The 12,262-nt window shown below is 45.8% G+C and overlaps 1 protein-coding gene across 1 annotated transcript in view; it reads right to left on the bottom strand.

Moving 5' to 3' along the window:
* Positions 1 to 9,860: 9,860 nt before the first annotated feature.
* Positions 9,861 to 12,262, bottom strand: part of LOC119390250 (histone-lysine N-methyltransferase SETD1A-like) — a 35,760-nt gene continuing 33,358 nt past the window's right edge. Inside the window, exon 14 of the mRNA XM_049415230.1 lies at positions 9,861 to 10,399. Within this exon, the coding sequence (XP_049271187.1) occupies positions 10,226 to 10,399 (174 nt within the window). The 3' untranslated portion in view covers positions 9,861 to 10,225. The remainder of the gene's footprint in view (positions 10,400 to 12,262) is intronic.

Here is a 12,262-nt window from a genome sequence, read left to right as displayed (position 1 = left end):
TAGAACATTTTGAAAGGGAAGCACACATCACGAAGTTTCTTTTTATTTTGATATTGCTATGTCGTGCGAGTTCTTACTCTATTTCTTTGATCGGGACATTATCTGTCTCTTTCCGATCAGCCTTGGTTTTTGCGATTATTCTTTTTTTTCTTTTTCGGCAACCCAATATAGACTCTGTACACTGCTCGATACAAGTGTTATTCTAAAGATCGCTATGTGCACGTAACGCCAGCCCGCATCTGATACGTTTTGTTCAGTTTTCTAGCACTCAGTTATGTTTCGTGTTACGTTGTAGAGGTGGTAGCTGTAAATTTTCTTGGCAAACCTAAAACGAAAGCACACGCCATACTTTTTTTTCCGTACTGCTTGTATGAGTTTTTATTATTGTAAATGTTTTGAACATACCCTCCCTAAACTTTGTAGATGATGATCACGATGACGATGAGTTAACATTATTTAATAATATTTATGTTATTGTACTTTCAGAACAACAGTATAACAAAGGAGGTTTAAATAAAACTTGCTTATCCATGGCCGCAGTGAAGCCGCGCCTTACTTATCCATGGCCCGCAGTGAAGCAGCGCCTCGCGCGCGGCGGCCATCTTGCTATAGGCAAGAAACGGGAGCCAATGCGCGCCCGCCGCGCTGACCGCGTCTCTCCGCCGTGGTTTTTAACGGTTATGGCGAGCATTAAGGAAGAAGTTGTCAAGAATAAGAAGCCAAATGGCAGATAAGAAAGCGTTCAGTTTTATTCTGTTTCTTTCGGCGTTTTCCTTGCAAGCATGCACACCGAAGGAGGGTCTGTATCACTGGTTTTTAAAAATAATCATCCTCGTAAGAGCAAACCTCACTTTCTCGGCACTCGTTTTCCTGTTTATTTCATTCGTCATGTGGCGGAGTCTTACGCATATGTAGGGTTCGGTCACTTTCTTTGAGCGGAATATAAATGTGGGTGTCCAATTAAAGCACCACACTCAAGGATATGCTCGTCGAGAAGGATATGCTCAAGGCTTGAAAGCCATTTCTTTTCTCAAGACAAGCTCAAAACCTCAAAACCAATAGTTTTGGCTTTGCACGTGCTTCAAATATTGACGTAATTGCATTCGACACTATTTCAGTGGATATATAGCTTTTCGATACTGTTTCGTTGGCTCGGCTCTCTCGTATTCTGTCAATGAATCAATTAAAAACGCCCCAGTGGCATCCTAAGTAGCAAGTTTAAGCCAATGAGCATATACACATGCAGTCTGTCATCATGCATTCTAGTCCCTAAGTCGACATATCTAACCACTTTGTCGCCCACAATCTCAACATGTTTCCTCATTTCTCATCAAAGTTCAGTAGAGTTCTTGTGCGGCATTGAGCTAGCTTTTTCGAGACAGTGACTTATCTGTGAAGCCAGCATTTCCTTCGATGGAATTCTGTATACCGTTCTCGTATAGTGCGCTCTGCTGACAGTGCTCGATTAAACTTCGAGCGTACATACTCATAAGCTGATGGAGAAAAGAAGTGCAGCGTTAACGCAAAACGCCCGCAGCTCGGATGAATACGTGCCTTTCTGGTATTAGCACGTACCCTGTGGAGGGGTTGATGTATGGGGGAAGAATGCAGTGAGCATCCCCCTGCCCTACTCAGACATGAGCTTTTGATCCTTGATCTCCTTTATTATATCGCTTGAGGATCGAGCCTCGCTATTTTTGGTCAGTCTGTAATTTTTCTGCTGCAGAATTTTCATCTTGAGCTGTTTTATCTCCCCTTGAGAAACGAAGCATTTCTTCGTAATGCTGCCGTGTAGGTGATGCAACTGTCACATCTTCAACAACTTTTTTTTCAATGTAAACACATATAACAGCCGAAGTACCCCGTGGCCCCGGTTACGTCGCTTTATTTGCAGCTGGAACGAGCATTGCACAGTTTAGACCTACTGGTTTTACTCACTGCACTGCATGCATGAAGCAAAAAGAAAATGCATGAATGTAAGAAAAAACAGGTCCTTGTGTATTACCCAAATGACGTTACTTAACCTCGTAGTTGCGAGCTACCCTTTTATAGCACAACGGGGCAACCGATAACGAAATCTAGGGAGTCGCATATTTATATAATTTCAACGAATAGCAAACGGTGCGTCCCTTTCCTATTCATGCCCCGCACCAGCGGTATCAACAAGCGCAAGAATCTGTATCACTGGGTTTTGCAAGTGTTTTAAATGCGAATGCATTTCTTAGTCGGGCTATGTAGGGCATCCGGCGTTGTCCGCGCGCCTCTCCGCTCTCACTCCCTCTCCCATAGCAACAGCTGCGGGCGCGCGTGCTTATCCTCGCCCCTAGCAACCGGAGCAGGTGGTGCGGGCGGAGTGGCGGAGAGTGAGTGGAGAGGAGAAGCGCGCTCTGGCGTGTGAGGGCGCTCGCATCGTGGGAGCTCGGCGGAGCTCCCGTGTGTGTGGTGAGAGTGTAGGAGAGGGTAGGTGCAGTGCTTCGCCGCTCCTTCTCTCACCGTTCGCTCTCTCTCCTCCCTGCCACCGCCTCAATGCAGTGCATTTGAAACGCGTTTGTGCTGCCTTGGCACAGCCTGAAAACAGCGCGTTCTAAACGCGTTTGTGCTGCATTGAAGGCGGTGGCAACATCCCTGAGGTGATTACCAACGCACGTAGGAAGCGTTCGTTGAAAGAGGCGCCCAAAAGGGAGACACTTGAGCGCGTCGATGTGTCCAGCTTTACGCCATTAAAATTACTACGCCGTGTACTCTCGGCGCAAGAAATGCATTCGCATTTCCTCACGATTCCCTTCGGGGAGGTGGGGGCATTTTTTTCAACTGCGTCAAGCACAGTCGGACAACGCCCGGGTCGCAGCCTAGTCCGGCCGAAACAATTCGGCGAGAAGTGCCTCTAACATATGTCATCGCCGTCTTTGGCTTGCCGACTTTCCGTCAAACAGCCTTCGCCGACGTGCTTCGAACATTTGGGTCCTTAAGAAACCAGTTAGTAGAAAAGAATGACCGTCAGATGTGAAATTGGAGACAGATTGCGAGCTGTGTTCCGGAATGTGGAGAAGTTTTTATCAAGCTCCAAATGTTCTGCTTACAACTGAAACTTCAACTCAGGGTACCTTTTCGCTCGATTTATACAGCCGTACGCAACGCACTATGTACCCAACAACGTCCCGACGCCACCGCGCCAGAGAACAGCTGGAACATCTATGCGGCCGCTACAGCATGCGTTGCGGAAGGAGGCGCGCTTTCTGCCTATGTCAAGATGGCGGCGCACGGCTTCAGCTGAGGGGCGCCTCCTCCACTCCAGCAAATTTTATTTTAACCTCGTTGGGTATAAGCACTTACACATTTTCCACAATCAATTTCAACACCATCCCCATCGTCACCCTGCAGAATTCTCAACGACAGAAAAACTCTGATCACTCTGACGACTCCAAAAATGAGAGTTTGACCTGCATCTGGGTCACCGACATCTCGCTGCTGATATATCACCGTCACCACTATATGATATACGACTCCTCTTTAGTGATTACCATAAAGGTAATAGCAAAAGTATCCGTGGAATGAAGGACGAAATGTAAAAAAATTGCAGCAAATAAAGTATCTTCATGGAGGTGAACGACAATCTTGGCGATGCCACCAAGGAAGGCAAAGAAAATTCGCACAACGCTGAAGATAAGCAACTGTACAATAAAGAACATGATTCTGCAGTGCATCACGCTGAAAAGGCAAACGAAGAAACTGACAATGATGAAGAGAATTCGGAAGGAGAACATATCCCCTTCACAAAATAGACAAGAAGTACTTACACCAAGCGGACATTGAAATTACTTCCGAGCTGAACACTGGTAGAAAAATTCGGCAGATCCCACGTATCGTGGGAGTCGATGTTATGCTATTAGCCACTATAGTTATGCGAAGCATGCGTCGGGAAGGTGACTGTGGCGTAATTTGTTTTACTGAGCGAAACGTTACAAAATGACGCCAAAGATTTGTATAAATTTTATACGTACACATATATGTTGAAGAGCCCCATATTTGTTATATAACCAGTTGTTTACAGTTGGGTAGCGCACGTACAGCATATCACACGTTTTCAGTCTGCTCACTCCGTGTTACACGGCACGCACCGCGGTCAGAGCCACTGCTGAGCTTCATAGTCAAGGTTACCACGATTCTCCGTCAGGGCTACGCAAAACAACAGCAGAGTCACACTTTCTCATATGCGACCGGCTGTGGAAAATGCGAGTACTTCGCTTACCAAACACGCTCGCGACGACCTGTATCCAGCGCTCTCCCCTTTCTGATCGGTAAAACTGAAGGTTGTTATCCAGTCCTTTACGTCCGTGGCAATTCACAAAGCAACAGTAGCGTCGACTGTGGCGTTTCTACGTAGCGTGGGAAGCGGTCTCGTCTGCTGTCGTCTGCTGTGCGAGGGAGTCAGTCTTTGTACTACCCAATACTGCTCCGACAGGTGGCGCCACGCGTATTGCGAAACTCCAAAGTTCTGGGGCAGGAGATTCTTGGAGAGTGCAAGAGTAAGGTGGTTCTTTGATTATTGAGAGGCGTTGCAGCTCCCCCTCAAATGCAACATAAAAATGTCAGTAAACAACCATGGAAACGCACTCCGGAATTTTGAATGCTGTAACCTCAGAGTAATCGCCAAGGAACCTGTAAATTAATAAAGGGTGCATTGAGTGGGGTAACTCTGCTATTTTAGAGATCACAACTGTAAAGTTTGTTTACGCAGTACAGTTGAGCACCTCAATAACGAAGGCCCTCAAGAATGAAATTCTCGCAACAACGAAGAAATCTGCCGTCTCCGGCGAACGTCCATATAGTTCAATGCATCTGCCCCCTCTCGATAGCGAAGAGATTTTAAAAAGGCACTCCCGCAATAACGAAAGTTTCAGGTAGTGACCCGAAACATTTTTTTCAACCCATGAGCTAGTTGGGAATCCTGAAGTTTGAAAATTGCAGCACCGCTCATTGAACAAGTCGGGCACACACATTTCATTCAACAAGCATCGGTGCGACCATTGCTGTTTACATTCGGTCGGATGACGATGATAACAATGAGACTGATGATGATAGCCACAAGTTCAAGAAGACGCTGTTGAACAGAATTTTTTGTGTGCTGACGTCGACCAGATGGTGTACGAAGAGTTCAGCGACAACGCTATCATCAAAGGTGTGCACAAAGAATATGATTGACAACGAGAGTGAGGAAAGCAACAAAACGTAAGAAAGGCAAGTAAGCTCGCGTGGAGTTCTTGATGCTTTTGAAATCATTCGCTCTTTCCTCGGCGCCCACAATGACGACAAAGCCTCACAATCCTCTTGGGAGACTGCGCTGACCAGCTCAGAACCGCAGGAGCAGCGTCAGCTGATCCAGCGGGCACGTTGTGTGGCGCGAGCCAATGGGGCCCTGAACTAAGGGCTCCACCCGACGAGGATAATCCTTGAGGGCTTCACAAATAAAAGTTTTCTCTCTCTCTCTCTCTATGCAAAGCTTATTAAACGGTGAGGCTCGAGCCGTCAAGCTCTTTCAAAATATGAAACAGAGCCAGATAAGCGACTTCAAGTAAATTTGGTTGAGCGAAGTAATTGGTGTGCGTACTTTTCTATTTTCGCGACTGCATGCTTAGAACAGAGTGCAGCCACTATAACTATGGCAACCGAGTCATGCCGCCTCTTGGTGAGGGCGGGGGGGGGGGGGTCGAACGCACTTTTGCACCTCCCCTCCCCCTCCTACAACTGACCCTTCTGGACATCATTGCACACACCCCGAGTCAATGCTGATGATGCATACCTAGGTTAGTTTCATTCCAAGAAATATGAAACATCATACGTGCGAGATGCACACGCTGATTTCAAATTTGAGGCTCGAAAATAATTTCACATCTGCTTGTACTTACAAAGAATATTTCAGACTCGCAAGCACATTTATTTAGAGGGGCTTATTTATATTTGATACGGAGGCATTAGTAGGAGGAGGTAAGGGTTACACGACCTTGAATGGAGTCTGAGCACATGATTTTAAATGCGAAGCATTTCTTAGCGAACCTCTGGCACTTTGAGCGTTTCTATCTACGTATCTATCTATCTATCTATCTAGCCGCCTACGTCTGGGTGCACTCATGATCGCCTCCTTAACCTGGTGTAGACCAAAATTTGCATGGGAGGGTAAGAGCATTTGGCGAATATGAGTGCCAAGTCAGGACATGAATAACGTTAAAATCCTGTCGCGTACGTCGTCAAACCCTTTCCACTAGACACGTGTGGCACACACCCGTTTACCACAGGCCGCGGAGTACGGGTATGCGCCACAGGTGATTGACAGTTTATGTCTACCCAGGAACGGCGAGAACAGACATTGGTAACCTAAATGCTAGAGCGTTAAGGAAAACCAACATCGGCACCCTTGACTCAACGAATGGAAAAATTGAAAATTAGGATTCCAGGAGGAATCGAACCCAAGTATTCTGCGTGGCAATCAGGTATTCTACCACTGAGCCACGCCAGGTCTATAAACTGGTTTGCAAAAACAACCAACGCAGGCGTAATGTCGGTGCAACGTCAACTGTGGTTGTGGTGCTGGCTATCTAATTTTACAAGGAAGCAATAAACACTACATGATACTCCTATGACATGTACACTCCTACGATACAGGCGTCATATCAGATTAACATATGTAGTTCCAGTGATGGCTCCGCTTTTCTAATAAACATTACGTTTGTAATAAGTCTAATAAACATTATGTTTGTATTTCTATCGTTCAGCAAGCTATATTGAAGCATTGCTCGACCGCGGAGAAATACATTAACGAAAGTTACATATGATATCCACATTTCCGCATCGTAAAGTGCACTTCGTCTACCACAACGACGCAGTGTCCTCTTCATTTCTTACGAGGCTGGGCGTTGGCCTCATGCTGATCGAGGATGATGCCAGATTAATTGACAGCCGCTTTCTACACTAGGATACGTAGGCCACGTACGCCCAGGTAGTCTACGATTACGACAAACATCATCCACTGATTTTGGTCTACGTAACACTATCCAGGGCTACCAGCCTCGACGGCCTATACCTCATCAACGCGAAGTTTCACTTCAGGTTCCGGCATTTCGCCGGCTCTGTCGACAGATAATTTGTCGACGAAATGACCGAGGCATCCACGAATTCCAACAGCTCTACTATACCACATACTTCCCTAGACATGGACCCCTCGTCACCACGATCACGACCGGATCCTATAACAAGTCATGACCAGCTGCTGGTGCTCACTGATCACGGTGATGATGCCCTTGTTCAAGAACTGTCAAGAACTTCTTGCACACATGCACACGGGTTCGTGAAACGTGCGTGTGTTCTCGGGACATGTATAAGCACTATATATCAGCTTACCGCTTCTGCGTTGGTAATACCCACGTTGCCATTGGAAGCGTTACCCAACCGTAAAAGACTGGTTATATAACACATATGCGTACCTTCACCATGTATATCTGTGCGTATAAAATTTATACAAATCTGTAGCGTCGTTTTGTAACGTGTCGCTTAGTAAACAAAGTTACGCCACAGTCACCTACCCGCCGCATGCTTCGCATAACGTCGACTACCACGGTACGTGGGATCTGCCGAATTTTTTGTTAGTACGACTATTCCTTGAGCCTGAGTGTGCGTTTTAGCCATTCACAAACAGGGCATTTGGTTGATTAAAACTATGGTGAAGAATCATTATCAAATACCCATGAAACACGAAACCTCTGTAAAATGTTTATATTATGGAGGTTTTAAACGTTTTAAAGACATTGTATAGAGGTTTTGCGTTTCATGGGTACAAGCACTCGCAAGTATTGCAGTGTGAAATGTCGCTGTCTGTTCGGCAATATAATTACGTAAATGTGTTTCAGCTAAAGCAATAATTTTGATTTAAAAGAATACCTGCCAAGATTTATTCTCAATGTTACCGAGGCAGCTTACCTTTTGCACTAGTGTAGAGGAATCCTTTGCATAACTGCTGAATTGTTGGTCACCACAAAACCAATTTTCCAAACAAAAGAAGCATGCGTCTTATTGTCACCCAATGATTAGAGCACGGGCCTGTTGCGTGGAGGGACCGAATTTTCGATCCCACAACTGGGTACGTAATTCTGTACTTTTATATGTCAGCTAGCCAAAAAGACAGCACCAGCCACAGTCAGCCAAGTCTAGAATGGTTCACCAAGAAAGGTGTGACAGACTAATTCTTCCCTTCTACTGCATCTACAGTCAAATCCCGCTACAACGAAATTGACGGGAGGCGCGAAAAAGTTCGTTGTCGCGGAATTTCGTTGCAGCGAAATTTCATCTATATACCACAAAAGTTAGGAATATCTGATGATCATGACTCGTCCTTTGGTCCCGGCAAGCGCATGCATTGTCCTTTGCATTTAACTGTCGCCAACTCGGACTCACTTGGCCGCACACCGTGTGAATGTATTTTCTCGCGTATAACACGCACAAAATATACAGAAAATTTAGCGCTAAACTCGGGGTGCGGGTTACACGCGAATTTCGTTGCGCAAGTTGGCTTCACGGCAACGCAATGAAGGCGGCTTTGCGTCAATAGGCGAGTTATACACGTGGGTTATACACGAGCAAATACTATATGCAGGCTACGCTCGAAGCGTGCCGAGCGCGTAGCGCCGCGAAGGAGCGTGCCAAAGTTCGGTAGAGGCTAAGTGAAAACGAAGTGCCAAAGCTCCGCACCTACCACAGTCATAAGCTAGAGAAAGGAAAGTCGAAACGCTTCGTGTCGTTTTACGACTTTGTTGCCTTTAATCTTTCTTCCGGTGTGTTAGCTGCGTACTTCAGCATATTCGCTATCGATAATCGCGACGATAGCGACGGCGGTCTCTGCCGCCGTTTTCTGCGCAGCGCTTCCGGCAAACGGTAGCGACGGTAGTTCCGTTTTCAATCTGTGCGCGCTGGCCGTGCGTGTGCCTTCAGAACTGCGTCGTTGCTATCTCTGATCGCGTCTACCGTGGTTTTGGCCGCAGCATTGCATTGAGTCGGTACGCGTACGTTCGATGGATGCGCGCGTACTTTCGTGGTCGCCCGTGGTCGCGTCGACACGACCGCATTTTTATTCACAGCGGTTGCGGCAGAAGGTGCGCGCTAGCGGCGCGTGTGCCTTCAAAACGCCATGGATGTCATTCACGATCGCAGGGCTTGTGACGACGAGCAGTAGTTTTGTTTTGAGTGTTACGTCAAAACAATGGCGGGAGTTCGTCAACGATTCTTCCGCGGCCCACACGCGCATCAAATCCGCCGGCAGCATCATGGCGGATGGACGATATCTGTCGCCGAGCATCTCAATGGCGAAAAATTTACCGGGATGTGCGTGAGGTGGCAGAAAGCATGTCTCCGATGAAGACACGGGTCTTGCGATGCGGCCGCACGGCTCTGGCAACGAGAAATGGTCGAATTTCTAGCGGAATTTCGCGGCAATCGTAGGCAAGCTCCTTTTCCTTATGTGGTGGCACTTGCGAAAACTTCGTTCAAGCGGAAATACCCAGAAAACGTATTCGTTGTGACGAGACATTTTTCGCATTGTTTTCTATGGGCGGCTGACGGGGAATCGAAAATTATTCGTTGTGGCGGAAATTTCGTTGTAGCGGTATTCATTATAGCGGGATTCGACTGTACTTTCCTTGCGGCAAAGAACAAGGTTGTGTTGCTCTCCACAATGAAAGAATATTCATAGCCGGGCATCAATAAACATTATAAGCAATAACCTGAAAGCTCTCTGCAACACTCCTGAAACCCGAGGTGACAAACTACAACCATTCCACAAGTAATGCTACCAGCTGTCATTGCTGAACGTAGACAGAACACAGTTTCGACAGCAGTTGTACAAAGTGCAGCGTTCCATTTTATTACAAGTGTATAGAGTTTAACCAATGTACAAGGGAGTAACAGAAGGGGGAAAAAAAAGACAACAAAGCAGGAGTTAATGCATCACAATATGACTTTTCTCTTATGTACATTATGATGTGCACGTGTGTGTCTGTGTGTGCGGCCCAAGGGGACTATACAATGCCAACACGAAGAAAGGTAAGTTTTGGGAACACAATTCGTGCGCTGCTTCACAGGCCTCCTTCCCAACACAACCGGTACGAAGATGAAGATGATGATGACAACGATGAGATGCAAGCTGTACACTGTACATGGTGACTGTTCCACCGATGAGACTTCAGTTCAAGAAACCCCTGCACTGGGGTGCTCCGCACAGACACACAATTTTTTCGTCCTCCAGAGGGAACTTGTAGTCATAGGTGATCTCCTCGTTGACGTTGATGGGCTGCTTTGAGTAAATGACGATCTTCTTCTGTCCTTCCACTGTAATTACTTTGGCGTAACAGTTTGGCTGCACAAAAAAACGGAGAAAAATGCTTTATCTTAAATTTGCCAGTCCGACAAAAAGGCACGACAAATTCACTCTCAGTTTCAATTGCTTTCTGTCCAGTAGTAATCCTATAGCATGAACGATTTGGCAATACATTCGACAACGATTACAAACATTCAAGTGGAAAAGAGGGTTGGTTCTCAAGGTATTACGATGGAGGGGCGACAGGCAGTGGAAGTGATCACAACTGTGAAGTTGTGGTTCTACTGATAAAAACATAATAATCCAATGATACATTCAGCTCGTTGTTCTTTAGAGTATCACATTCAGGTGGTCAAGATCGAATGCTCTGAATATATTTGTCTGGTTCTTCCACAGCACCATGCTCTATCTCGGAGCGCTCTTCAGGCATTCTCACCACCTCGGAGTGCAACCGCGATTTCATCACGCGACTCCTGCAGCTTTCGTTACAACATGACATCAGCTTGGTGGCTTGTCAATGCTTGCATGCCTTATTTGTTTGCAACAGACATGGTGACATGTTTTCTGTTGCAGCCTCTAATTGCTGTGGCGTGTGGCGGCATGTTCAGCTCAGACAAGTAAGGTTGCCAGCCTTCGAAATTTGCTACACCAAGTTTCATTCACTGAGCACACACATGCAAATACCACTACGAACACCGAAGGCTCCTTTTGCTGTTAGATAATGAAACTACAACGGTAGCTGTATTATGCCTATGCATAGCCGAAAGTATTGTGCAGGCAGAGATATAGCTCATATGCGGCTTACGCTGTCACACACAATGAGAAGGCATGACCATTTATATAAATACGTACAACATAAGAAATGTGAGTGGGGCACTAAGCATAGATGACATTTCGGCTTTGTAGCAGCAAAAATGTTACAGAATGCCACTCAAAACAGCCACAGCACTCCTGATGGCAACGAAATGACTGTTGGCTCTTGATAACCACACAGTCATGACACGATGCTGAAAATTTTGCGGATCTGGGTAAGGATGGACACTATGATCGAAGAACACAAAATGGATGCTAGGGTAATACATAGACAAACTTCAACTGTTGTTAAATGAATGTGACATCTTTTCAGTGACTGCCTGGCGCACCCACGAAGATAACACAGGCACATCATCCCTGAACAGGCAGTGAGCACCTGATCAGCACTAAAGCTGCTAAATTGCTCGATAAATGGTGCACGAAATAAATCAACAATGTCGAAATAATGTACTTGTTTTTCACAATGCCTTGTTCTGTCAAATTCAACATGCAAACATGGCAATATCTCTGAAACCTTTCAAGATACAGCTTCTGTCTCCAAAATTTAAGATACGTCTCCGCCACGTTTGACACCTACAGACATCGTGGGACTGTCTATATTAGTTCACCCACTCACTTTATTTTGAACATGTGAACTTAACTACATATCATAAGTTCATCATCTTCCATTTAAGCTCTCATTTCCCAGACCATCAGTAAATAGAGTGCACAGATATCTCAACATTCTTCAATGTTCCGCAGCGAAAATTCCATGCGACGTCATAAGCATCGCTCAGTGCTTTACCATTACATGTGCCATGCAAGCTGTTCTTTTGTATTTTCAATTTCTTGGGGGCACATAAGGCTTCCTAGAGATATTTACTGTATTATGTACAGTACTCATGTACTGAAACATCACAGTTTTTTTTTTAAGTATAAGAACTGCTGAGCCACTGCTCGTGATAACCCCGTCATGTCACTGTGAATCTGGCAGCTAGAGGTAATGTTGGCTCTGGTGTAAGTGTTAGAGTAAAAATTACGCTGATATGACACGTACGAACTGTAGACGCTGAAAATGAAAGTATGTGCATTACTTAGCCCTAATTCTTC

This window comes from Rhipicephalus sanguineus, chromosome 4 (genome assembly GCF_013339695.2).
Source record: "Rhipicephalus sanguineus isolate Rsan-2018 chromosome 4, BIME_Rsan_1.4, whole genome shotgun sequence".
Lineage (NCBI taxonomy): Eukaryota > Metazoa > Arthropoda > Arachnida > Ixodida > Ixodidae > Rhipicephalus > Rhipicephalus sanguineus.
Note: the sequence above shows the minus strand (reverse complement) of the source record. Positions and strands in the feature narration are given on the sequence as shown.